General features: G+C 48.0%; 1 protein-coding gene across 3 annotated transcripts in view; it reads right to left on the reverse strand.

Annotated features, from left to right (window-relative positions):
- The window catches only part of LOC140421132 (heat shock factor protein 1-like), a 77,285-nt gene that overhangs the window by 33,584 nt on the left and 19,478 nt on the right, over positions 1–24,223 (reverse strand). For all 3 annotated transcript variants that reach the window (XM_072505559.1, XM_072505560.1, XM_072505561.1), the window contains exons 4-6: positions 19,167–19,291; positions 10,766–10,841; positions 8,692–8,753 (exon numbers count right to left, since the gene is read on the reverse strand). In XM_072505559.1, coding sequence (XP_072361660.1) covers positions 8,692–8,753; positions 10,766–10,841; positions 19,167–19,291 — 263 coding nt within the window. The remainder of the gene's footprint in view (positions 1–8,691; positions 8,754–10,765; positions 10,842–19,166; positions 19,292–24,223) is intronic.

Raw genomic sequence — 24,223 nt, forward strand, 5'->3', positions numbered from 1 at the left:
CCACCATGCAAGTGGCACTCAACTCCATGTGAGCACTTACAGAGAAACATGACAGTCTCTAATGACTGTTGTCAGGGCCTCCATTGCAGCAGAAACAGAAACCACACAACAGCAGAGTGCTGCAGTAGAAGGTCAGACTGCAGTCATGTCAACATGCAAGGGCAATATTCCACATGCATTCAGAAAGCTGTTACAATAGCTGCAGGGGCCAGTGCTAAAGGGGCATTCAGAATCTCACAGCAATCCAGCATACCGTCCAACAGATCACTAAGATTGCAGATGTACTTCCCTAAGTGATGGCTCAGTGGAGCACAAACCTGATGTCCTTCTCTCATGATGGCAACTCTCACCACTGCCACTCTGCCTATGTTCTTGCTGCTGCCAGTCAAGCAACCAAACCAGACAGTTCATTAAGAATTAATAGGGTTTATTCAGATTGGTACGGTTTATCAGCAGCAGACACAATTATTACGAGTAGCAAGGTTGTTAACTAATAAATAAGAAGAATGGCAGGGCTGGTCTGACCTCTACAGTGCACGTCATGTGCTATGTGGGAACTCCAGGATATTGTCCAGGTGCTGGATAACCATTTGCAGCAGCCTTTGCTTTGGTTGAGAAGCAGCAGGGGAGATGGCGTGGTCGTATCACTGGATTAGTAATCCACGGGCTCAGGCTAATGTTCTGGGAATGTGGGTTCATATCCCACCATGGCAGCTGGTGGAATTGAAATTCAATTAATAAATCTGGAATTGAAAAGTTAGTCTCAGTAATGGTGACAATGAAACTATAATTGATTGTTGTAAAAACCTATCTGGTTCACTAATGTCCTTTAGGGAAAGAAATCTGCAACTCCAGACCCGCTGTAATTTGGTTGACTCGTAACAGTCCTTGCTGGCTTGCTAGCTTATTTCACTTTGTTCAAGTGCAATTAGGGATGGGCAACAAACGCTGGCCTTGCCAGCGATGCCCGCATCCCATGAAAGAATAAAGAAAAGAAGCTGGCATTGCTGTGGTTAGTGTGTGAAGTTGAGAGCTTCATGGATAGCACGTTTAGAGATGTGGTCACCCCGCAGCCTAAGAGAATGCAAGGAATGCGTGACCAGAGAGTCGGGAAGAAACAGGCAGTTAATGCAGGAGTCCCCAAAGTGCATTCCACTCTCCAGCCAGTATTCAGCTCTGAATGCTGATGAGTGATGATTCAACTGGAGAGTGCAGCCACAGCCAAGTCCATGGCACCACAGGTGGCTCAGTTGTGCAGGGAGGCACAAGGAAGACTGGAAGAGCAACAGTGATAGGTGATAGAATAGGCAGGTGTTCCTGCAGCTGCAGATGTGATCCAGGACTCCTCCCTTGTGCCAAGGATGTCACTGAATGGCTGCAGAGCACTCTGCGGGTGTGGAGTAAACGGCCAGCAGTCATGGTCCACATTGGTAAGAACGAGGACAGAAAAAGGGGGGGTGGGGTCCTGAAATCAGAATTTAGGAAGCTAGTTTAGGAAATGAGTAAGCAGGGCCTCAGATCTCCAGATTACTCCCAGTATTGCACACAAGTGAGCAGAGAAACAGGAGAAACAAGCAGATGAATGCAAGGTCAGAGAGATGGTGCAGGAGGAAGGGCTTTAAATTCTTGGGACATCCAGTATCAGCTCATGGGGATATGGGATCTGCACAGGCTGGACGAATTGTATATGAGTTGAGCCAGGGCGGAGTGCCTTGTGGGTTGATTTGCTCGCGATATTGGGGAGGGTTTAAACTAACTTGGCAGAGGTGTGGGAAACAGGAGGTAATAGCATAGAGGAATACCAAGGTACACAAAATACTAGGAGATAGACAGCACTAGAACAGGGAATATCAAGTTATCAGGTGGGGTCAGAGAAAGGGATAAAGTAATAAAGTCTAAATCAGGGTTAGTGTGCATGTACATGAATGCAGTGTGCTAAAATAGATTGGTGAGCTCCCTGAATGACACAAGAGATAGAGATCAAGATGAAGTGTGCTTATGGCAGATGCATAATACAATGGACAACCAGGCTGATAAAGAAAGTTCAGAGGAGAAGTTGAAAAAGCAAATAAGAAAAGCAAAGAGAGAGAGAGAGTATGACAAGAGAGTGGCAGCTAGATTTAGATTTATTGTCATGGGTATCGAGGTACAGTGAAAAGTATTGTTCTGCATACAGTTCGGGCAGATCGTTCCATCCATGAATACATAGAACATATTATATGTAAGTACATAAACATAGACATCGGGTGCAACATATGGAATACAGTGCTACAACTGTAGAGAAGATGCATAGAAAGATCAGTTCTGTCCATCAGAGGGCCATTCAGGAGTCTGGTAACAGCGGGGAAGCTGTTTTTGAATCTATTGGTGCGTGTTCTCAAACCTTTGTAGCTTCTGCCCGATGGAAGAGGTTGGAAGAGAGAATAACCCAGGTAGGAGGGGTCTTCGATTACGCTGCCCCATTTCCCAAGGCAGTGGGAAGTGTAGAGTCAATGGATGGGAGGCGGGCCCATGTGATGGACTGGGCTGTGTTCACGACTCTGTAGTTTCTTATGGTCTTGGGCCGAGCAGTTGCCATATGAAAGCTGTGATGCAGCCAGATAAGATGCTTATGGTGCATCTATAAAAATTGGTACGGGTCATTGTGGACATGCCAAATTTCCATAATTTCCTGAGTAAGTATAGGCGCTGTTGTGCTTTCTTGGTCGCAGCGTCAATGTGGGTGGACCAGGACAGATTGTTGGTGATGTTTATACTTAGGAATTTGAAGCTGTCAACCATCTCCACCTCGGCACCATTGATATAGACAGGGGCATGTAACATACTTTGCTTCCTGAAGTTGATGACCAGCTCCTTCGTCTTGCTGACACTGAGGGAGAGATTTTTTTTGTCATTGCACCATTCCACTAAGTTCTCTACCTCCCTCCTGTACTATGACTCGTCGTTGTTTGAGATCCGACCCTCTACGGCCGTGTCATCAGCAAACTTGTAGATGGGGTTGGAGATGAAATTTCCCACATAGGCGTGTGTGTATAAACATAAAAAGGGAATCACAGAATCCTCTACAGGCATTTAAATTGTAAAAGGGTGGCACTTCTAGAAACATTAACTCGGGGCAAAATTAATAGACATAGACAAATGTGAGTTGGTGAGTTAATTAAGAAAAAAGGGAATTAAGGAAAGGGAAAATTGTGTTCAACGAATTGGAATTTCTTGAAGAAGTAACAGTGAGGGTTGATGAGGGTAATGCAATTGATTGGTGTACATGGACTTCCAAAAGGCATTTGATGCAATGCCACCCAACTTGTGAGCAAACTTACAGCTCATGGAATAAAAGGGAAAGTAGTAAAATTAATTCTTCAGGAATTGGCTGAATGAAAGAAACAAGGAATAGTGGTTAATGGATATTTTTCAGTGTAGTGGAGGTCCCCAAGGATCAGTGTTGGAACACTTGCTTTTCCTAATATATTGACTTTGATCTTGGTGCACAGGGCACAATTTCAGAATCTGCAGATGATATGAAACTTGGAAGCATTGTGAACTGTGAGGAGAATAGTATAGAACTTCAAAAGGAAACAAATTGGTGGAATGGATGGTCAAGTGGCAGATGGAAGTTCAATGTGGAGAAATGTGAAGTGATTAATTTTAGAAGGAAGAACATGGAGGCACAGTCTTAAAAAGGGGATACAACTCTGAAAGAGGCAGAGGGTCCCGGGTGTATATGTACGCAAGTCATTGAAGGTGACAGGCCAGGTTGAGAGCATGGTTAATAAAGCTTACAGTATCCTGACCTTTATTAATAAGGACATAATGTAAGGAGGTTATGTTGAACTTGTTAAGACACTAATTTGGCCTCAGATGAAGTATCGTGTCCAGTTTTGGGCACCACACTTTAGATAAGATGTGAAGTTATTGGAGAGAATGCAGTAAATATTCATGCGAATGGTTCCAGGGACTTCAGTTATGAAGATAGATTGTAGAAGTTGGGACTCTTTTCCTTGAAGAGAAGACTGACAGGTTTGATAGAAGTAAATCAAAACTATGCGGGGTCTGGATAAAATAGATAGGGAGAAACCTTTCAACTTAAGAAAGGATCGAGAACGAAAGGGCACAGATTAAAGTATCTGGCAAAAGAAGCAAAGGCGACAAGGATAAACCCTTTTCGCGCAGCAAGTGGTTAGGATCTTGAATGCACAGCCTGAGATTGTGGTGGAGGTAGGTTCAATCGAAACATTCAAAAGGGAATTAGACTGTTATCTGAAAAGGAAGAATATGCAGGGTTCTGGGGAGAAGGTGGGAGAATGGCACTAAGTGAATTGCTCATTTGGAGAGTTGGAATGATGCTGCAACAATTATGTGATTCTCAGAGATGCCCCTTGTCCCACCACACCAAGGTGGTGTCGTGCAAAGCCTCAATGCCAAGAGCTGCAAGTGGTTGTGCTGCAAGTCCATCTGCAGCGTCTCCTGGCAGCCTTTCAACAGCCATTGCACCTGCAGGATGGGCACAGGTGACGAGTTGACCTTTCTATGGAATATTGGATGGTTTGTTTGGTAGTGACTTTGACTTCACTGTATCCCAAGAAGACAGGGTGATGGTCTGTAACAGAGATGGTAAGATGTGCAACAGCTGTTCAATGGGGAACTGGGTTTGCACTCATTGGCACGTCAGGCGAGCCAATCATGGACAGCCTGGCCAGAAAGGGGAGGTGTTGGTTGTCCCCTCCCTTCCTCCTCCTCACCAGCTCACGATATACTTGGTGATCATGAGGTTGTGGAGGATGCAGCAGACCATAACAAATTACAACAAGTGTCATGGAGAGTACTGCAGGCTTCTCCAGAGCAGTCCAGGCAGCAAGCTTGTGCAGCCTAATAGTGGCAACATAACTCGCATTATATTGAGTGCTACCCATGAGGGGCAGCACGGTGGCACAATGGTTAGCGCTGATGCCTCACAGCACCAGGGATCCAGGTTTGATTCCAACCTCGAGTGACAGTCTGTGTGGAGTTTGCGCATTCTTCCCGTATCTGCACGGGATTCTTCCGGGTGCTCTGGTTTCCTCCCACAGTCCAAAGATGTGCAGGTTAGGTGGATTGACTATGCTAAATTGCCCCTAGGTGGGATTGAGGGGATGGGGCGAGGGAGTGGGTCTGTGTAGGGTACTCTTTTAGAGGGTCGGTGCAGATTCAATGGAGTGAATGGCCTCCTTCTGAACTGTAGGGATATGATTATCTGATTCTATGTGGTTGGATTGCACAGCAGAATCATAAGCCAGATGGTGAGTGGATAGTCCTGTCACCCAGCAGTCACCCTCTGGTTTCTCATGGTGATTCAAAAGCAGATGATACAGTGGATGCCACAGAATAAAGGTATCATGACTGCAGAAGAAAAACAAGGGGGCTAATAGAATGCTAGCCTTTATATCTAGAAGACTGGGGTTTAAGGACATAGAAGTTATGCTGCAGCTTTACAAAACCCTGATTATACCGCACATGGAGCACTGTGAGCAGATCTTGGCACCACCTTGGGAATTACATTTTGGCCTTGGAGGGAGTGCAATGTAGGTTTACAAAAATGATACGTGGACATCAGGGTTATATTACGAGGAGAGATTATACAAATTAAGCCTGCTTTCTCTAGAATTTAGAAGGTTAAGGGGCAATCTGATCGAAGTGTGCAAGATAGGAACAGGAAAAGACAAGGTAGTTAAAGATAAAATGTCCCCACTGGTTGGAGATTCTAGAACTAGGGGGCATAGTTTGAAAATGAGGTCCAGACCATTCAAAAGAGATGTTAGGAAGCACTTCTACATACAGTGGGTGGTAGTAGTTTGGAAGTTGCTCCCACAAACTGCAATTGATGCTAGTTGTTAATTTTAAATCAGAGATAGATACTTTTTTGTTAAGCAAAGGTATTAAGGGATATGTCCCAACGGCAGGTATATGGAGTCAGGCTACAGATCAGCCATGAACGGCGGAGAAGGCTCGAGGAGCTGAATGGCCTACTCCTGCTCCTATACTGAACATTGGCCTGTATGATGCAGAGTATCATTGCATACCAGTTGGTCACTGAGTGGTACGGAGTAGTCTGAATTTACATGTGGCATCCACAAATCAACATCTGTGCAGTCAATGGCACCCTGCATTGTGGGGAAGTCTGGAATCCTGGCAAACCCACATATTGGCACTGCCCATTTCTCTCTGGAAAGAAAGAGTATTCTGCTGTCTTGACACAAAGAAAAAGTTAGTCACCGCTCAGTATAACAGTCACCCCCTCAGTGCAACAAGTGATGACAAACTGCAGGATGTTCCAGATGTCACCTGGTCCTGCTTCGGAGGAGCTGAACCAAAGATGTTAATGGCCACTTTTGTAGCCACTGGCAATGCTGCCCTCATCCTGCTCTGAGGCTGCAAGTCTGCCTGCGTGAGGTGACAGACTTCATAGAATCATAGAATTTGCAGTACAGAAGGAGGCCATTTGGCCCATCGAGTCTGCACCGACCCTTGGAAAGAGCACCCCAGTTCATCCCAAGCCTCCACCCCATCCCCATAACCCCACCTCACCTTATTGTTTGGACACTAAGGGCAATTTAGCATAGCCAATCCACCTAACCCGCACATCTTTGGACTGCGGGAGGAAACCGGAACACCCGGAGGAAACCCACGCAGGCCCGGGGAGAACATGCAGACTCCGCACAGACAGTGACCCAAGCCAGGAATCGAACCTGGGACCCTGGAGCTGTGAAGCAACTGTGCTAACCACTGTGCTACCGTGTTGCCCCCCGCAGCCAGGACAATGGGGTGGGAGGTAAAGAGAGAGGAGAGAGTGTACGGTTAGTGAAACGGACACTGCAGGCAGTTCATGCCCTGAGAGTTGAAGGCAAATATTCCCTGAAGCGCGGCTATGGCATCCAGCTGAGCACTTTTCCTCACTCATGCTGCTCCCTCTTCGAGCAAACTGTCCACTTCTGTGCCACCTCTGCTAATTCTCCCAGTCAAGCTGCAAATCAGGCGGAACAGTAACTACACTATCCATGACTGGGAGCAGAGCCCTTGAGAAACAAAGCTTTTACACACGTCACACTTTTACTCGTAAACTTCACCAACTTTAAAGTAACAGTACAAACCACTATGAATTTCTATTAACTCACTGACAGCCAGTAGAAAAAAAGAATCATCAATTAACCTGGAAGTAGTTGATGATCTCTTTAAATAGCACGGGTGGGGAAGGAGGGAGTGTCCTTCCTCCTGCCGAATTCATGGTCAACTACGCAAAGTTATGAGTGGACATTAGCTAGAGCACCGAGATCAAAAATGGAACTGCGAGAGAATTAATTAAGGGCAACATCATTATCTGTCTTATTAGCATTTTTCTACCAAATACTGCCCACTCGAACAACCTACCCAAAATGGTGTCTGGTGCAATCTGCACCAGAAGCACGCAAGTGCAACAGGGATGCCAATATGGACCCAAAATGGCACCGGCGGTGCTGAAAATATGGGCATGGCCAACCAAAGTTTGTGTTCAACAACATTTTGTGGTTGATCGCAAAAAACAAAGATTTGACAATGTAATTTTAAATCACAGTAACCTTGCAAAAGAGTTTGTGTTGATAAACCCTAGACTAAGATTCTGTGTGACTCCCATGTCCCTGGATTAGGAAGAGTGCAAGGATCCAACAGCTGATAGTTTCTGTGACCCCCCTTGACATGTGTGGCTGTAAGTGGGGGATTGGATGAGGAATGACTATGATGCTAATCCACAGTGGAATAGTCTGCCATCATACAACATCTGAGCTCATGCAACAGCAGCTACTAAGGGGAACTACAAGAGCAGCTGAGATTGTGAACCCACACTTCAAAAAGAGATTATCTGCCTCGCGAAAAGGAAAAAAAAACAAATAGGTGTCAGGCAAAGAAGAGGGCAACAAAAGAAGGGGAACCTCTTCCCTCTAGTCCCTTGGCCACACAGCTCTTGTGGCAAAACGGTTTACAGCGATATGCTCACAGGCAACAGGTGGCCAAGTAGGTAAAAATAGAAGCCCAAGGATTATTAGCCCTTCTTCACCCCTCTTCTATGCTCATGAGGGTTGGGGAGGCGGTGGCGTAGTGGTCTTGTCGCTGGACTAGTAACCCAGAGACCCAGGGCAATGCTCTGGGGACCCGGGTTCAAATCCCACCACGGCAGATGGTGAAATTTGAATTCAATACAAATCTGGAATTAAAAGTCTAAAAGAGGAGTGCGAAACCATCGTCGATTGTCGCAGAAACACATCTGGTTCACTTTTAGAGTAGATGTACGAGGCAAGTTTTTTTACACAGAGGGTAGTGGGTGCCTGGAACTCGCTACTGGAGGAGATGGTGGAAGCAGGGACAATAGTGACATTTAAAGGGCATCTTGACAAATACATGAATAGGATGGGAAGAGAGGGAAGTGTAGAAGATTGTAGTTTAGTCGGGCAGCATGGTCGGCATGGGCTTGGAGGGCTGAAGGGCCTGTTCCTGTGCTGTACTTTTCTTTGTTCTTTGTTTGTTCTTTGTAATGCCCTTTAGGGAAAGAAATCTGTCGTCCTTACGTAGCCTTACATGTGACCCTCAGGGATGGGCGGTCAGGAACACCTACATCCCAACAAATTTTTTTATTTTTTTTATTTTTTAAGAGATTTTTGTTTCAGCACAAATGGAAAAACTCACATTTTTCTTTTGATTCCAGCCACACTGTTCGATTGCACCATAGTGGCAATGAAGTGGAGGATCTGTAGATACACAGAGAATGTGAATATATTTCAAATCATAGAATCATTCAGCACCATGGTGTCTAATTAACTCCCGTTTGTTTCCATAGCCTTGAAAATTTGAAAGTGACTATTGAATCAGTTTCCACCACCAATTCAGACAGTGCATTTCAGATGATTCTTGACAAGCACAGGGGTGATAGATTATTGGGGGTGTGCTAAACCACTGTGTTCCTATATTAAGGGTTGTACGGTAGAACCTGCACTACAGGTTCACCTGGGCCCCTGCATGCTAGCTCCGCCCAGGAGTTGGGTTATAAATATGCGTGGCCTTCAGCTCGCAGCCATTTCGTCAGCTGCTGTAGGAGGCCACACTTCAGAGACTAATAAAGCCTCAGTTTGAATTCAACTTCGTCTCCAGCCAAATTGATCGTGCCTCAGGGGGTAGGTGGGACCTAGATTTGAGGCTATCAGCCATGATCTTATTAAATGGCAGAGTAGGCTCAAAGCGCCGAATGGCCTACTCCTGCTCCTTTTACATATGTCCAAATAACAACTTGTTGCATACAAGAATTCCATCTAGTTTCCCCTCACCTCCCCCCCCAAAAAAGATTGTTTTTTGTGAATAGACTTAAACCTGTGTCCACTGACTACTAACCTTCCGGCCAGTGGAAACAGTTTCTGCTAATCTATTCTATCAAACTCTTTATGATTTTGAACACCTCAATTTAACAATTCTCCCATAACATTCACTGCTCCAAGAACAATCCCAGCTTCTTCAATCTCATCCATGGTACCATTGTGGTAAATCTTCTCTATGTAAAGTGTGGTAGCCACAACTAGACACAGTGCTCCAGCTGAGGCCTAATCAGTGATTAATATGCTTGCACTTGGGCTCCTTGCAAATGAAGAAGGACATCTGTGTTTATTAAACAGCCTTTGTTATGAGATTGAATATGCTTTGTCCCTTCTCTCTGTCCTTTCCTGAAAACAGTGAAATGCTGGGCAGACAATGACCTCACGGGTGCTGGGCCCCCTCCCTGAAGTGGTCATTCTTCACCTGTGAGACCCAACAGCAAGCACTGGAAAGCCTTTGAACCATGGTGGGTAGTGCAGTCTAGCTCAATCCTGTGCAGACCCAATTTCCACACAGGTGCACTGTCCAGCCTGGAGAGGAGACACAAGCGCTGGACAGCAGGTTCAACAAGCAACTTACCTTGTTCAGTCTAAAGGCACAGGGGCATATTGTAGCAAACAAGATGAATTCACCACAGACTAATGATTAAATCTGGTCGCTGGCAAAACCAGCATTTTCCTAGCCCTAGTTGTACCTGAGACAGTGGTGATGGTGTGACCTCTTCCTGAACCGAAGTAGTTTGCATGATGAAGGTCATCCCACAATGCCATGAGATAAGGATTTCCAGGAACAATGAAGAAACTGCAATAAATTTTCAAATTCGAAAGGTGTGATTTTTTTTTGTGGGGGGGGGGGGGGGCAGTTCCATGTATTTGCTATCCTGCCTTTTAGGTTAAAGTTGCTGCCAAAGAGGCTCTGGGAGTTGGGAGTGCACCCTGCAGTACATACTCCAGCCATGTTACACCACGAGTGGTGGGAATAACACAATGTCAGTGGGTGGGGTGCCAATCAAGCTGAATGCTTTGTCCTGGATTGTGTTGTGTTGGGCTTGAGTTTTGGAGCTCCGCTTATCTGCGCAAATGAAGTTTGTTCCATCACACTCCTAGCATGTACCTTGTGGGTAGAAGACAAGCTTTGGGGTGTCAAGTGAGCCACCTGCGACAGAATACCCTGCCTCTAACCTGCTTCAGTAGCATTTACATGCTCATCCAATTCAGTTCCTAGTTAATGGTGATCAACAGGATGAAGTTTGTTACATTATGAAAAAAAACATCATTCACATACATGTTGATTCATTTCACACCACTTGTTGAACTTTTTCTTAAGTTGCTCCTGTACGTCTTGGACTGAAGAGAAGCAGGTCAACTCCATTTAGTTAAAACATTCGATGACATACCTTCCGAATAACTTTGTGTTGCTGTAGTTGCTTCTGTTTCAAGGATGATATCTCCTTCCACAGTGCCTCATTTTCTCTGCGGACAAAATTTGCATTGAGAACCTCATTTAAAATCTACCAGCAATTGACAAAAGTAACTCGCATCACCTACAAAAGGTGATATACAGTCAATACACTGCCAACGTTTTTTTTTAAATTTAGAGTACCCAATTCATTTTTTCCAATTAAGGGGCAATTTAGCTTGGCCAATCCACCTACCCTGCACATATTTGGGTTGTGGGGGCGAAACCCACGCAGACACGGGTAGAATGTGCAAACTCCACACGGAGTGACCCAGAGCCGGGATCGGACCTGGGACCTCGGCGCCGTGAGGTTTGACACTAAAATTACTGAATGCGGTGGGCTCAGTACGGACACTGATTCTGTTAGTACTGCCTTTATTAAGCATACAACTCAAACAATGTCTAGAAAAAATATGCTGAGGATAGATGTTGTGACATAAAACTTTTTCCCTTCCATATTTCCCCATATGATGTGCTGAGGTATGGTCCCACAAATATATACCTTGTGTACTGGTGAGGAAAACAAGAGTTCCTTCCCACCTGGTTGCAGGGACAGCCATGGGTCCATTGCCCCCATCTGCTCCATAAACGATCCTGTTCCCTGCCATGCCGATCATTTTCCCCGTTCTGGGGTTTGATCTGTCCATCAGTGCCAAACCCCCCCCCCCCCCCCCCCGATCAATCGGTTTGTGTAGGTGTAAGGGATTTCCGCCATGGTGTACTTCATGAAATCTGTCTCCTCCCGGCTGGACGCGTACACATTTACCAGGACCACCGGTGCCCCACCCAGGGCGCCACTGACCATAATGAAATGTCCTCCTTGGACCATAACCATCCTCGTCGCCATCAACACTGACCTCTTGCTAATCAGGATAGCTGCCCCCAGGCCCTCATCTCGTAACATGAGTGGTACGTCTGTCCCACCCAGCCCTTCCTTACCCGCAGCCGGTCCTTCTCCCTCAGGTACATCTATTGAAGGAAGACTGTATCGGCTTTCAACCTTCTCAAATGGCAAAGACTCTGGATCTTTTCACTGGACCGTTATGTCCCCTGACGTTCCAGGTGATAATCCTGGTGGGGTTTTTTTGTCCCCCCCCCTTTCCTGTAGGATCAACTGGTGGACGCGCCCTTGCACTCCAGAGTTTCCCTTTGCTAGGGGGCCGTCCAAAATGGCCATGGTTACCGTTCTCACCATCAGGCCGAATCCCTGCGCCCCAGGTTTCCCTTTGTCCAGGGGGCACCCAACATGGATGTCAACTGTGCGTCCACCACGTGGGTGCGCCCCTGCACTCCTGGGATGACCTTTGTTTAGGGACCCTCCAAAGTGGCTGCTTGCAGCGCCATCTTGTTCATTCAACCTGCACCTTACCTGAAACCAATCTGAACCCCTTCTTTTTCTTGACCTTGTGTACCTCCATCCCCTCTCTGTCCCCCCCCTTCTACCCACCCCCACAAATCTCCCCCCTTGCATCCCCTATCACTGCCCTTATGGTCCCCCCCCCGCCAAATGCTCCCTCGCCGTCTCGTGTGAATTGATGGTCGCATCAATTTAATCAGCTACAATATCGCTATGGAAGCAGCCCTCAAACCTGATCGACTGGAACTCGACCCTCAGGCAGCAGAAGCCAAAGGAATTTTTTCGCACTGGCTCCGCTGTTTTGAGGCCTACCTCGCCGCCTCCTCCTCGCCCACCATCACCGAGGAACAGAAACTGAGTCTCCTCCACGCCCGGGTGAGCCACAGAATCTCCGTGCAGATCGAGGAAGCGACCACGTACGCAGACACGGTCGCGATCCTGAAAAGGCAGTACGTGAGGCCGGTGAACGAAGTGTTCGCGGCATCTCCTCACCACTCGTCGTCAACGCCCCGGGGAAATCGCTGGAGGAATACCTACGTGACCTGAAGGTACTCGCTCAAAACTGCAATTATAAGGACGTCATGGCCTCGCAGCATATGGAACTCGCCATCCGGGACACCTATGTGGCTGGAGTCCGGTCCAACTACGTTAGACAGCGCTTGCTCGAAAAGGGCGCCCTCGACCTAGAAGAGATGGTAAAACTATCCACCTCTTTAGAAGTAGCGTTTCAGAGCCTCAATGCTTTCCCCTCCGACCACGCGATCCCCTTGTGGACACTTGACCAGAGAGTGTCCCAGGCCTGTGCCGCACGGCTGCCCACCCAACCCGGGGGGGGGGGGGGGGCTGCCCTGCTATTTCTGCGGCCAGAAACAGCACCTCAGGCAGCATTGCCCAGCTCGGAACGCGGCCTCTAGCGACTGCGGCAAGAAAGGACACTTTGCCAAAGTCTGCCTGGCCAGATCCAAAGCTCCTAAATCACAGGCCCGACTTTCAGACTCACAGGCCTGCAGACCCCGCAGCGTGGCGGCGTGCCTGCCGGTACCGCCCCGTTTGGACGCATCATTAGCCTCGTGCTGTCAGTGGGGGCAGCCATCTTTAACCCTACCCAATACGTGCGACCGACGGGGGCAGCCATCTTGGGACCACCCACCACCTCCGACCACCCCGGCTACCCGCAGCTCGGCGCTGTCACCCTCGAGCAGTCACGGCCCAAGCACCTCAGGAACTCGATGATGACCGTCCGGGTCAATGGGCACGAAACGCCCTTCCTGATTGACTCTGGGAGCACGGAGAGCTTCGTACATCCAGATACGGTAAGACGCTGTTCTCTCCAAATTTCCCCCGCATTCCAAACAATCTCCCTCGCTTCCGGATCACATTCGGTGCAGATCCGGCGGTACTGTGTTGCGAACCTCGCGATACAGGGCGCCGAGTATGCCATTTTCAAACTATATGTTCTCCCCGACCTCTGCGCTCCTCTCCTGTTGGGACTGGACTTCCAGTGCAGCCTCAGGAGCCTGACCCTGAAGTTCGGCGGGCCCCGACCCCCTCTCACCATATGTAGCCTCGCGACTCTTAAGGTCACTCCTCCCCCGCTCTTCGCGAACCTCACCGCAGACTGTAAACCCGTCGCCACCAGGAGCAGGCGGTACAGTGCCCAGGACAGGACTTTTATCAAGTCAGAGGTCCAGCGGCTCTTGAGGGAGGGGGTCATCGAGGCCAGTAATAACCCCTGGAGAGCTCAAGTGGCGGTCGTCAGGACCGGGGAAAAGAACCGGATGGTTGTAGACTACAGCCAAACCATAAACCGGTACACGCAACTCGATGCGTACCTCCTTCCCGGATAGCGGACATGGCGAATCAGATTTCACACTACCGGGTGTTCTCCACGGTAGCTCTGAAGTCCGCATGCCACCAGCTTTCAATCCGCCCGGAAGATCGTCACTACACGGCCTTTGAGGCAGACGGCCGCCTCTTCCACTTCCTCCGGATCCCCTTCGGCGTCACCAACGGGGTCTCGGTCTTCCAAAGAACGATGGACCAAATGGTAGACCAGTACGGGCTGCAGGCCACATTTCCGTACTTGGACAACATCACCATCTGCGGCCATGATCAGCAGGACCAAGACGCCAACCTTCAGATGTTTCTCCAAACCGCCCAAGCCCTCAATCTCACCTATAACAAAGAGAAATGCATTTTCCGCACAACCCGACTGGCCATCCTCAGCTATGTCATGGAAAACGAAGATCTAGGGCCCGATCCCGACCGCATGCGTCCCCTCCTGCAACGCCCCCTCCCCCAAGGCACTGAAAAGATGCCTCGGGTTCTTTTCGTATTATGCCCAGTGGGTCCCCAACTTTGCGGACAAAGCCCGGCCACTTATCAAAGCCACCATCTTCCCCCTGACGACTGAGGCCCGCCTGGCCTTCAGCTGCATCAAGGCAGATATTACCAAAGCTGCGATGCACACGGTGGACGAGTCCATCCCCCTCCAGGTGGAGAGCGACGCGTCAGAGGTCACCCTCGCCGCTACCCTTAACCAGGCAGGCAGGCCCGTAGCCTTTTTTTCCCATACCCTCAACGCCTCCGTGATTCGATACTCCTCAGTCGAAAAAGAAGCTCAAGCCATTGTGGAAGCTGTTACTTGACTGGTAAGAGGTTCACCCTCGTCACCGACCAACGGTCGGTAGCCTTCATGTTTAACAATACACAGCGGGGCAAGATCAAGAATGATAAAATCTTGAGGTGGAGGATCGAACTCTCCACCTATAACTACGATATAGTATATCGTCCAGGGAAGCTCAACGAGCCCCCAGATGCCCTGTCCCGAGGCACATGCGCCAGCGCGCAAAATGACCGTCTCCAGGCCATCCACAATAACCTCTGTCACCCGGGGGTCACCCGGCTTCTCCACTTCTTCAAGGCCCGCAACCTGCTCTACTCCACCGAGGAGGTCGGGGCCATGACCAGGGACTGCCAAATCTTCACGGGGTGTAAGCCGCACTTCTATCGACCAGATAAAGCCCACCTGGTGAAGGCATCCCGGCCCTTTGAGCGCCTCAGCATCGATTTCAAAGGGCCCCTCCCCTCCACTGACCGCAACGCGTATTTTCTTAACATCGTTGACGAGTACTCCCGCTTCCCCTTTGCAATCCCTTGCCCCGACATGACCGCGGCCACTGTCATTTGGCCCTGCATAGTATCTTCACCCAGCTCGGTTTCCCCACTTACGTCCAGAGTGACCGGGGCTCCTCGTTTATGAGCGACGAACTACGTCAATACCTGCTCGGTAAGGGCATCGCCTCGAGCAGGACTACCAGTTACAACCCTCGGGGAAATGGACAGGTGGAGCGGGACAACGCGACGGTATGGAAGGCCGTCCTCCTGGCCCTATGGTCTAGGAGTCTCCCAGTATCCCGCTGGCAGGAGGTCCTCCCCGGCGCGCTCCACTCCATTTGGTCGTTCCTTTGCACAGCCACGAACGAGACCCCTCATGACCGCCTATTTGTTTTCCCCCGGAAATCCACCTCCGGGATCTCGCTTCCATCCTGGCTGACGACACCGGGGCCTGTCCTCCTCCGAAAGCACGTGAGGAGCCATAAGTCCGACCCACTGGTCGAGAGGGTCCAGCTCCTTTACACCAACCCCCAGTATGCCACGACGGCTGACAAGATACAGTCTCCCTCCGGGACCCCTGCGATCATCACCTACCCCCCCCCCCCCCAGCCTACACCGAGCACCGCCCCCGCCCCTACATGGCCTACACCCCCCCACCCCCCCTCCCCGATCTACAGGGATAAAGCTCCAGAAGACACGCTCCCGGAGTCAACACCCGTGCCCGCAGCGACGAGTTCAACACCCGTGCCTGCAGCGAAACCAGAGCTCAGGCGATCGCAGCGAACAATCAAGGCGCCGGACAGAGTCAACCTGTGAGCCCACTTCACCCCCGCTGGACTTCAATTTTTAACAGGGGGTGAATGTATTACTGCTACCATTCACCAATGTATTACATTACATTGTATTATGTTGGTGCCCTTGTGGGCGCTGCCTATGGCTCCGCCCCCTCGGGGGAGGTATATAGATCTGTAGCCTGTAGGCGGCACTCAGTACAGAGCAGTCGCAGGCAGGCACAATTCTAGCTGATTAAAACCACTGTTCACTTCAATTCTCTGTCTCGTGTGAATTGATGGTCACATCAGTGTGTCACAGTTCTTTTCTTTTTCCTCCTGTTTCATCCTCAACACTGCCTTGTCCAGGCCATTCGTCCCCCTCTGCCATGGTATTGAAATAACATTCCTCGTTTTGGAATGTAACCCAGAGCCTGGCTGGGAATACCATTCCAAATTTCACTCCACTTTTGTATAGGGCAGATTTCGCCTGGTTGAACTCAGCCCTGCGCTTTGCCAGATCTGTCCCAATGTCCTGGTAAACTCGTATTCTATGTCCTTTGTCTGCCTTGCCCACCGCAGGATCTTCTTCCAATCCTGTATCTATGTAATTTGGCAATTATTGCCCTTGGCTGTTTCCCCGCCTTGGGCTTCAGTAGGAGCGTTCTGTGCGCCCGGTCGATCTCCAGCGGCTTGGGGAAGCTCCCTCCGGACTAGGTTACCCAGCACGTTGGACACATAGTCCACCAGGTCCCTGCCCTTGATCCCGTCTGGCAGGCCCGCCACATAGTCCACCAGGTCCCTGCCCTCAATCCCGTCTGGCAGGCCCATGGTCCAGATCCTTTGGCGCCGAGACCGATTCTCCAGGTCCTCTCCCTTCCCCTTCAGGCTCCCCGGGTTCCCACCAAACTTTTTATTTTGGCCTCCAGAGGAATAATCCGGTCACTCTGGGCCATCGACACCTTTTCCGGCTCTAGGATCGTCTTCTCTTGAGCTTCCAGTTTCTTCCCCATATCACCTATCACCGTCTGCATAGCGACCAAGGCCTCCGTCCCTGCCACCTGGATCTCCACTTTTCTCGCTTCTCTCATCGCCATCAATTTCTTCATCAGGAATGTCTTCCAACCATCTCCCAAGGGTACTCTCTGGGGCCTCTCGTGTTCCCATTCGCCAGCACGTTGTAAATATTCTCTCCCTTTCTTACTTGTGGGTGAAATAAGTCTGAATGTTCGGGCTAAATTCATTCAAAAGTGCCTATTAGATCGTATTCTGGAGGAGAGCCACCTGATGTGTGACTTCTCAGCACATCACCATCACCGGAACTCGACTAATAGCTAACGGTACAAGTAGATTTAAAAAGAAAGCTCAGACATAATCATCCGTATTTTCAAATCCTCCTTAGATGCAAGAGTGGTGGTTCCAGAGGACTGGAGAATTGCAAATGTTACACCCGGTGTAAAGATAAACCCAGCAACTAAAGCTGGACAGTTTAACCTCGGCTGTAAGAAAGCTTTGACATAATAATCCAGGAAAAAATTAACAGTCGCTTGGATAAGTGTGGATTTATTAAAGAAAGCCAGCACTGATTTGTTATGGACAAATCACACCTAACTAATTTAATTGAGTTTTTCATGAGACAGGGAATGGGACTAGCTAAAAATTGCTCTTGCAGAGAGCTGGCACAGCTTGACAGACCCCAAATGGCCTCCTTTGGTGCTGTAACCGTTCTAACATGGTCAGTCAACTTGACAACGGTAATAGGTAAAATAATAGAATCTCGACTCAAAAGCAAAATTAAAAATGTCATAACGAATAGCAAGTGTGGATTTCTAAAGGGAAGGTTTTGCTTGACCAACCTCATCGGATCCTTTGAAAAGCTAACAGAAACACTAGATAAGAGTAATGTAGTGAGTGTAATTTATTTGGATTTCTAAAATGCCTTTTAAACAGTGTTAGAAAAATACGCTAATGAATAAAGTCGGGTACTGCTAATCCAGGAATAAGTAGCAGAATGGATTGCTAGCTGGCTGTAAGACAGAACAGAAATTAGATAAAGGGTCATTTGGTTATTGAGAGGGGCTTTGGAATCAAAAACATAATTCCTAATTTTGCAGGTGACACGAAATTGGGGGATAGTCAAGACGGAGAAGGACTGTAACAGATTATAAGACATTAATGAACTTGCATGATTGATACCTAATTAGCCAATGAACTTCAACACAGATAAATGTGAGGGATCATATTTTGGTAAGAAAATAAGTGGTCACACACTTGGAAAACAAGAATCAAAATGGGATACAGCAAAGAGATCAGAGTGTACAAATAGACAAATCACTAAAAGTAATGATGCAAGTTAATAAAGCCACAAAGAAAAAGCATTATCAAGCACCAAGGTTTATTTCTAGAGTGACAGAATTGAAAAGTAGAGAAATTGTATTGAACTTCAGGTTGACCACAGGTAGTGAAGCGGCTGCAATAACAATTTGCAAAGATTATACCAGAGGGTCATACCCATCAGAAGGGATGAACAGGCCGAGTCGCTTATCTTAAGAGAGAAGGCCAAAAAGAGAGAAGGCCAAGGGTGACCTAAAGAGGTCTTTGAAAGCATGAACAGTTTTAATAAAGAAAGCGCTTCAACTTGTAGGAAAAAGCAAAATTAGAGGTTAGTGATATGATAGTCGGCAAAATTCAGAAGCAACTCCTTTACCCAGAGTGGTGGGCATATCAAACTCACTACCACAGAATCATGTTCAGGTCAATGGCATGGATTCATTAAAGTGGAGGTGAAATAAGCATAGGAGATGATAAGAGAATTAGTTGAGGAAGGAGGTTTGAGCGAAGCATAAATGCTGTCATGGTCTGGTTGTGACTAACAGCCTGTTGCTGTGCTGTATATTCTTATGCAATGCAGGTGTCATGGACAAAACCACAGAGGGTTAACCCCCCCCCCCCCACCCCTTTATTAGAAATATAACTTATTAGATACCTGTCAGCATGGCTCTGAAACCAGAAGGAAAGATTCAACTTCAGTTTCTTAAAAACAAGCATTTCTGCTTTCTGTTTGACAATATCGGCATTTAAAAAAATATCACAACCTTTTAATAGTCAGGATCGTGCTGTCAGCCAGGTCATGTTTCCCCTTCATCTGACGAATATCTGATAAGAGTTTCAACACATCTTGCTGCCTCAGTTTAAGGTCATCCACTCGGGTCACAGAAACCTTCAATTAAAAAACAATGAATCATATCTCAGGAAACTATTTATAAGGCTTTAGCTGTACACTCATAGTAAACTAAGGAAGCAAAGTCGCCATAGTCCCAGGTGACCATAGGCTATTTTCCCCTTTGAGGGGAAGAGCGGAGTGGTGGTGATTTAACCTGTGGATCACCACACCTCAGGCAAGGGGCAAGGTTGAGAATGTGGGCCTTCATGAATAACCTCAGCTGGTACGGGAATTGAACCCGCGCTGTTGGCCTTGCTCTGCACGCCAAACCAGCTTTCCAGCCAACTGAGCGAAACCACTCATGACACATCCAACTCATCCTAAATTCCAAAGAATGCATTTATGGATCAAGGTTATCACATTATGATTTTGCAGGTTATATGTTCATTCTGCTCATTCAAAATGTTAGTCTTTTTCAGAGCAGTTGCATTTTCCTGCTCCCTTTAATTAAGGTTTACACACAACAGCCCTGATCCTCTAATAAAAACATGGTGATTGATACAATATGGTTGACATGCATTAGGAGCTAGATGGTACCTTGTTCAAATGGGCACTCAAATGTGAAAACCTGCTCATTAAGTGCATGTAGATTATTTGTCTATTTTGGAGGTACCATAGCAAAGTCCGATTGTATCCTTACCCAACATCTTTATAATCAGAGACGCTGAACAGAAATCAGTAGCAAGAACCCTGGAGAATTTCTCTTTATGCTCAGAGCAGTGTATATATACAACAAATATCCCACTCAGCTGTTCTCCAGAATAAGATAATGTAACACCAAAGAATAATGTATTTTCAATGTTTTATACTATTACAGCACTACTTAAGACCAAATTACAATAAGTAGATTTTAGCTAATATGTTGCCAAAATACAAAATTACCACATTTCAGATGTGAATTGAACAACATGCAATTTGTTGGGAAGAATATAAAATACAATGTTCATTGCTACTTTTGCATATTTAATTTGTTTCCCAATTTGCTTGTGGTTACAGCTGAAAGTGAATTAATGTTTTTTCATATTAAAGGAACAGCAATATCATTTAGAAAATATACCTACTATCCTTTCCCAAAACGAACACACAGTACCCATCAATCCCAGATGGCTGGTTTTCAAATCAGAAAAAACTAGGATATAATTTTAAAAATCTTCTGTCTGCATGCACCTTGTCTACAAAATCTTGTATAACTGTCAAGGGTTTCCCCAGTTAGAATGGAATTTGCTCCATAAACCTATGTTCTACTGTATGCAACTGGACTCTCCTGCCAATGGCGGTGCCTCCGTTTTGAATCTCCTGGCTCCTCAGCGCATATCCTACTTCCCAAAATCATGTTGTGCAATTGAATTATAAACAATGGAACAGAACTGAAATATTATAAAGATGGAACGTATGACTTCAGAATGAGAACTGATTTACACCCACATTAAGTCCTTGCCCACCAACCCATGCAACTTTATGGCTACATTTGGTCCTGGAGATCAATTAGTCTGCATTTCCTGAGAGTTGCAAAGGTTGCAAACTGTTTGCAAAATCTTTTGTTTGCTGATTTGCTTAAATAACCCTAATTTCTAGTTTACAGCTCAAGATATAAATCTATTAATGTATCAGTCAATGTTGGCAATCAGAAGTTTAAAATATTATTCCTGGAGTGTACTTAATCAATAGAAGGATAATTATGTGCTCTGCCATCCCAGTTTACTTAACAGAGGGCTTAATTTTACGAGGTGCCAGACCGCCCCAAACTGGCCCCCTCACCATCTAGCTAAAAAGGCTGGAGGTGGGATTTTCACCCCTCAGTCTTAGCCAATCAGAGGGTCTGGGTAAGCATATGGGGCTTTGCCAGGTGCCCAATGTCCAGCCCATGGCAAGGGGGTGAAGAGGTTGGGCTTCACATTTGGGTATGACAGACCAATGGTGGGAGGGGAACTGGGGGTGTGAGCGGCAAAATTGAGAGGTGAGGAGTTTCTCCAAAGGGTCCAGGGGGGCTCAGAAAAGCTCCACCCATTGGGCTAAGTTTGAAATGTACAAACAGTGAAGGAGGAGAGGAGTCTCGCTTTCTTTCCAGCCTGAAGGCAGCTTACAGGAAGAGACAAACTAGGTGAGGCATAGAAATCATAATACTAGCTAGTTTCAGGAACTGCCTGTGAGGTGACTACAGCTCATCAACAGTGTCAATGTTGAGTTTGTTATTTTTCATGTTACAAAAAGTGATAAATGAATTAACATTCGCAAAAATAACAGACTACATGTAGAATAATCCAATTGTTGTTTGGAACTGGCAGCATTAAAGAAATTGTCAGCATTCCACCTTCCAGAAGGTATCAGAAACATACAAGATCCAGCATCCAACAGGGGAAGCACTGGCACAGAGGTTGTGTCACTGGGCCAGTGATCCAGAGCAAGATCTGGGAACCCAGGTTCAAATCTCGCCATGGTAGAATAGCGAAATTTGAATTCAATTAAAAAATCATGTTTTTTTTTAAACAAACAATTTTATTGAGGTATTTTTTGGCATTGTAAACAGTTACAGATATCAGAAATGTGCAAACATCAATATAAAACCAATACTTCAATCAAACCATACTGCACATGCCCGCTCCTCTCCTCTAGACACTACCCGCGTATTTATCCCACCTACTCTACTGCAATCTCTCCCCCCCCACTTCCCCCCCCGCCGCTCACTCTCCCGCGAAGAAGTCGGTGAATGGTTGCCACCTTTGGGAGAACCCCAGTACAGATCCCCTCAAGGCGAATTTAATTTTTTCCATACCCAGAAAACTTGACATGTCTGAAAGCCATAGTTCGGTCTTTGGGGGTTTTGAGTTCCTCCATGCCAGCAGTATTCACCGCCGGGCTATTAGGGAAGCAAAGGCCAGAACATCTGCCTCTTTCTCCCCTTGGACTCCCGGGTCTTCCGAAATCCCGAAAATTGCCACCCCTGAACTCATCACCACCCTTGTTTTCAGCACCTGGGACATGACCCCCGCAAATCCCTCCCAGTACCCCCTAAGCTTAGGACATGCCCAAAACATGTGAACATGGTTCGCTGGTCCTCCCGCGCATCTAGCGCACATGCCCTCCACCCCAAAGAATTTGTTCATCCGAGCTACCGTCATGTGGGCCCGGTGAACAACCTTAAACTGAATCAGGCCGAGCCTGGCACATGTTGCGGTTGAGTTTACCCTACTCAGAGCTTCCGCCCACAGATCGCCCTCCATCCCCCCGCCAAACTCCTTCTCCCATTTGAGTTTCAGTTCCTCTGTCTGGGACTCTTACCCCTTCATGAGCACCTTGTAAATATCCGAGACTCTACCCTCTCCTCCAGAGGCCATTCTGTCCTGAATCCCTATTGGCGGGAGGCGTGGGAAGGATGGGACCTGTCTGCGTACAAAGCCCCACATCTGTAAGTACCTAAAGTCATTTCCCCTTACCAGCCCAAATTTCTCCTCCAAGCCCCTCAAACTCGCAAAGCTCCCCTCCAGCAACATATCGCCCACCCTCCCCAACCCCGCCCGCCGCCATGTTCGAAACCCTCCATCCATGTTCCCGGGGGCGAATCGATGGTTATCACATATTGGAGCCCAGACAGACGCACCCACCCACCCCCACATGCCTCCTCCACTGGTCCCATATCCGCAGGGCCGCCCCCACTACCGGGCTGGTGGAGTACCTGGCTGGCGACAGCGGTAGGGGAGCCGTGACCAGGGCTGCCAAACTGGTGCCCCTGCAAGAAGCCGCCTCCACTCGCTCGCAGATAGACCCCGTACCCACCATCCACTTCCTTATCATGGCTATGTTAGCCGCCCAGTAGTAGTTGATCAGACTCGGCAATGCCAGTCCCCCCTCGCTGCGGCTCCTTTCAAGCATCGCCTTCTTCACCAGCGGGGATTTTCCCGCCCAGACAAAGCTCATGATGATTTTGCCGGTCCTTTTGAAGAAGGACCGTGGGATAAAGATTGGGAGGCACTGGAAGATGAACAGAAATCTAGGGAGGATTGTCATCTTTACAGTCTGCACCCTCCCCGCCAGTGACAGCGGGAGTGCATCTCATCTCTTCATTTGTTCCACCACCCTAGTCAAATTTAACTTATGCAACCTGCCCCAGTCTCGTGCCACCTGTATCCCCAAGTGCCGGAAACTTTTCTCCACCAGCCTAAATGGCAGTTCCTTCAGTCTATTCTCCTGGCCCCTTGCCTGCACCACAAACATCTCACTCTTGGCCATATTTAATTTGTACCCTGAAAACCGGCTGAACTTCCTCAATGTTTCCAGTATATTTTCCATCCCAGCCAGTGGGTCCGACACGTACAGGAGCAGGTCGTCCGCATAGAGAGAGACCCTATGTTCCACCCCCCCCGCCCCCCCAGTCATTCCCTTCCACCCCTTCGCAGCTCTCAACGCCATCGCCAACGGCTCTATGGCTAGCGCGAACAGCAACGGGGAGAGTGGGCACCCCCTGTCTGGTCCCGCGGTGTAGTCTGAAATAATCTGACATTATCCTGTTCGTCCTAACGCTAGCTTTTGGGGCCTGGTACAATAGTCTGACCCAATTAACCAGCCCCTCCCCGAACCCAAACCGTCCAAGCACCTCCCACAAATAGCCCCACTCCACCCGGTCGAAGGCCTTCTCAGCGTCCATTGCCACCACTACCCCCACCTCCTTGCCCGTCGGGGGCATCATGATCACATTAAGCAATCTTCTCAAGTTAGCTGTCAGCTGCCTGCCTTTCACAAACCCTGTCTGATTGTCCCCAATCACCTCCGGTATGCAGTCCTCAATTCTAATCGCCAGGAGCTTGGCATCCACATTGGTCAGGGAGATTGGCCTGTATGACCCGCAGGATTCCGGGTCCTTGTCCCGCTTCAGTATCAGCGAGATGGTGGCTTGCGACATTGTCGGTGGCAGGGTGTCTCTGTCCCTTGCCT

The sequence above is a fragment of the Scyliorhinus torazame genome, chromosome 5 (assembly GCF_047496885.1).
Source record: "Scyliorhinus torazame isolate Kashiwa2021f chromosome 5, sScyTor2.1, whole genome shotgun sequence".
NCBI lineage: Eukaryota > Metazoa > Chordata > Chondrichthyes > Carcharhiniformes > Scyliorhinidae > Scyliorhinus > Scyliorhinus torazame.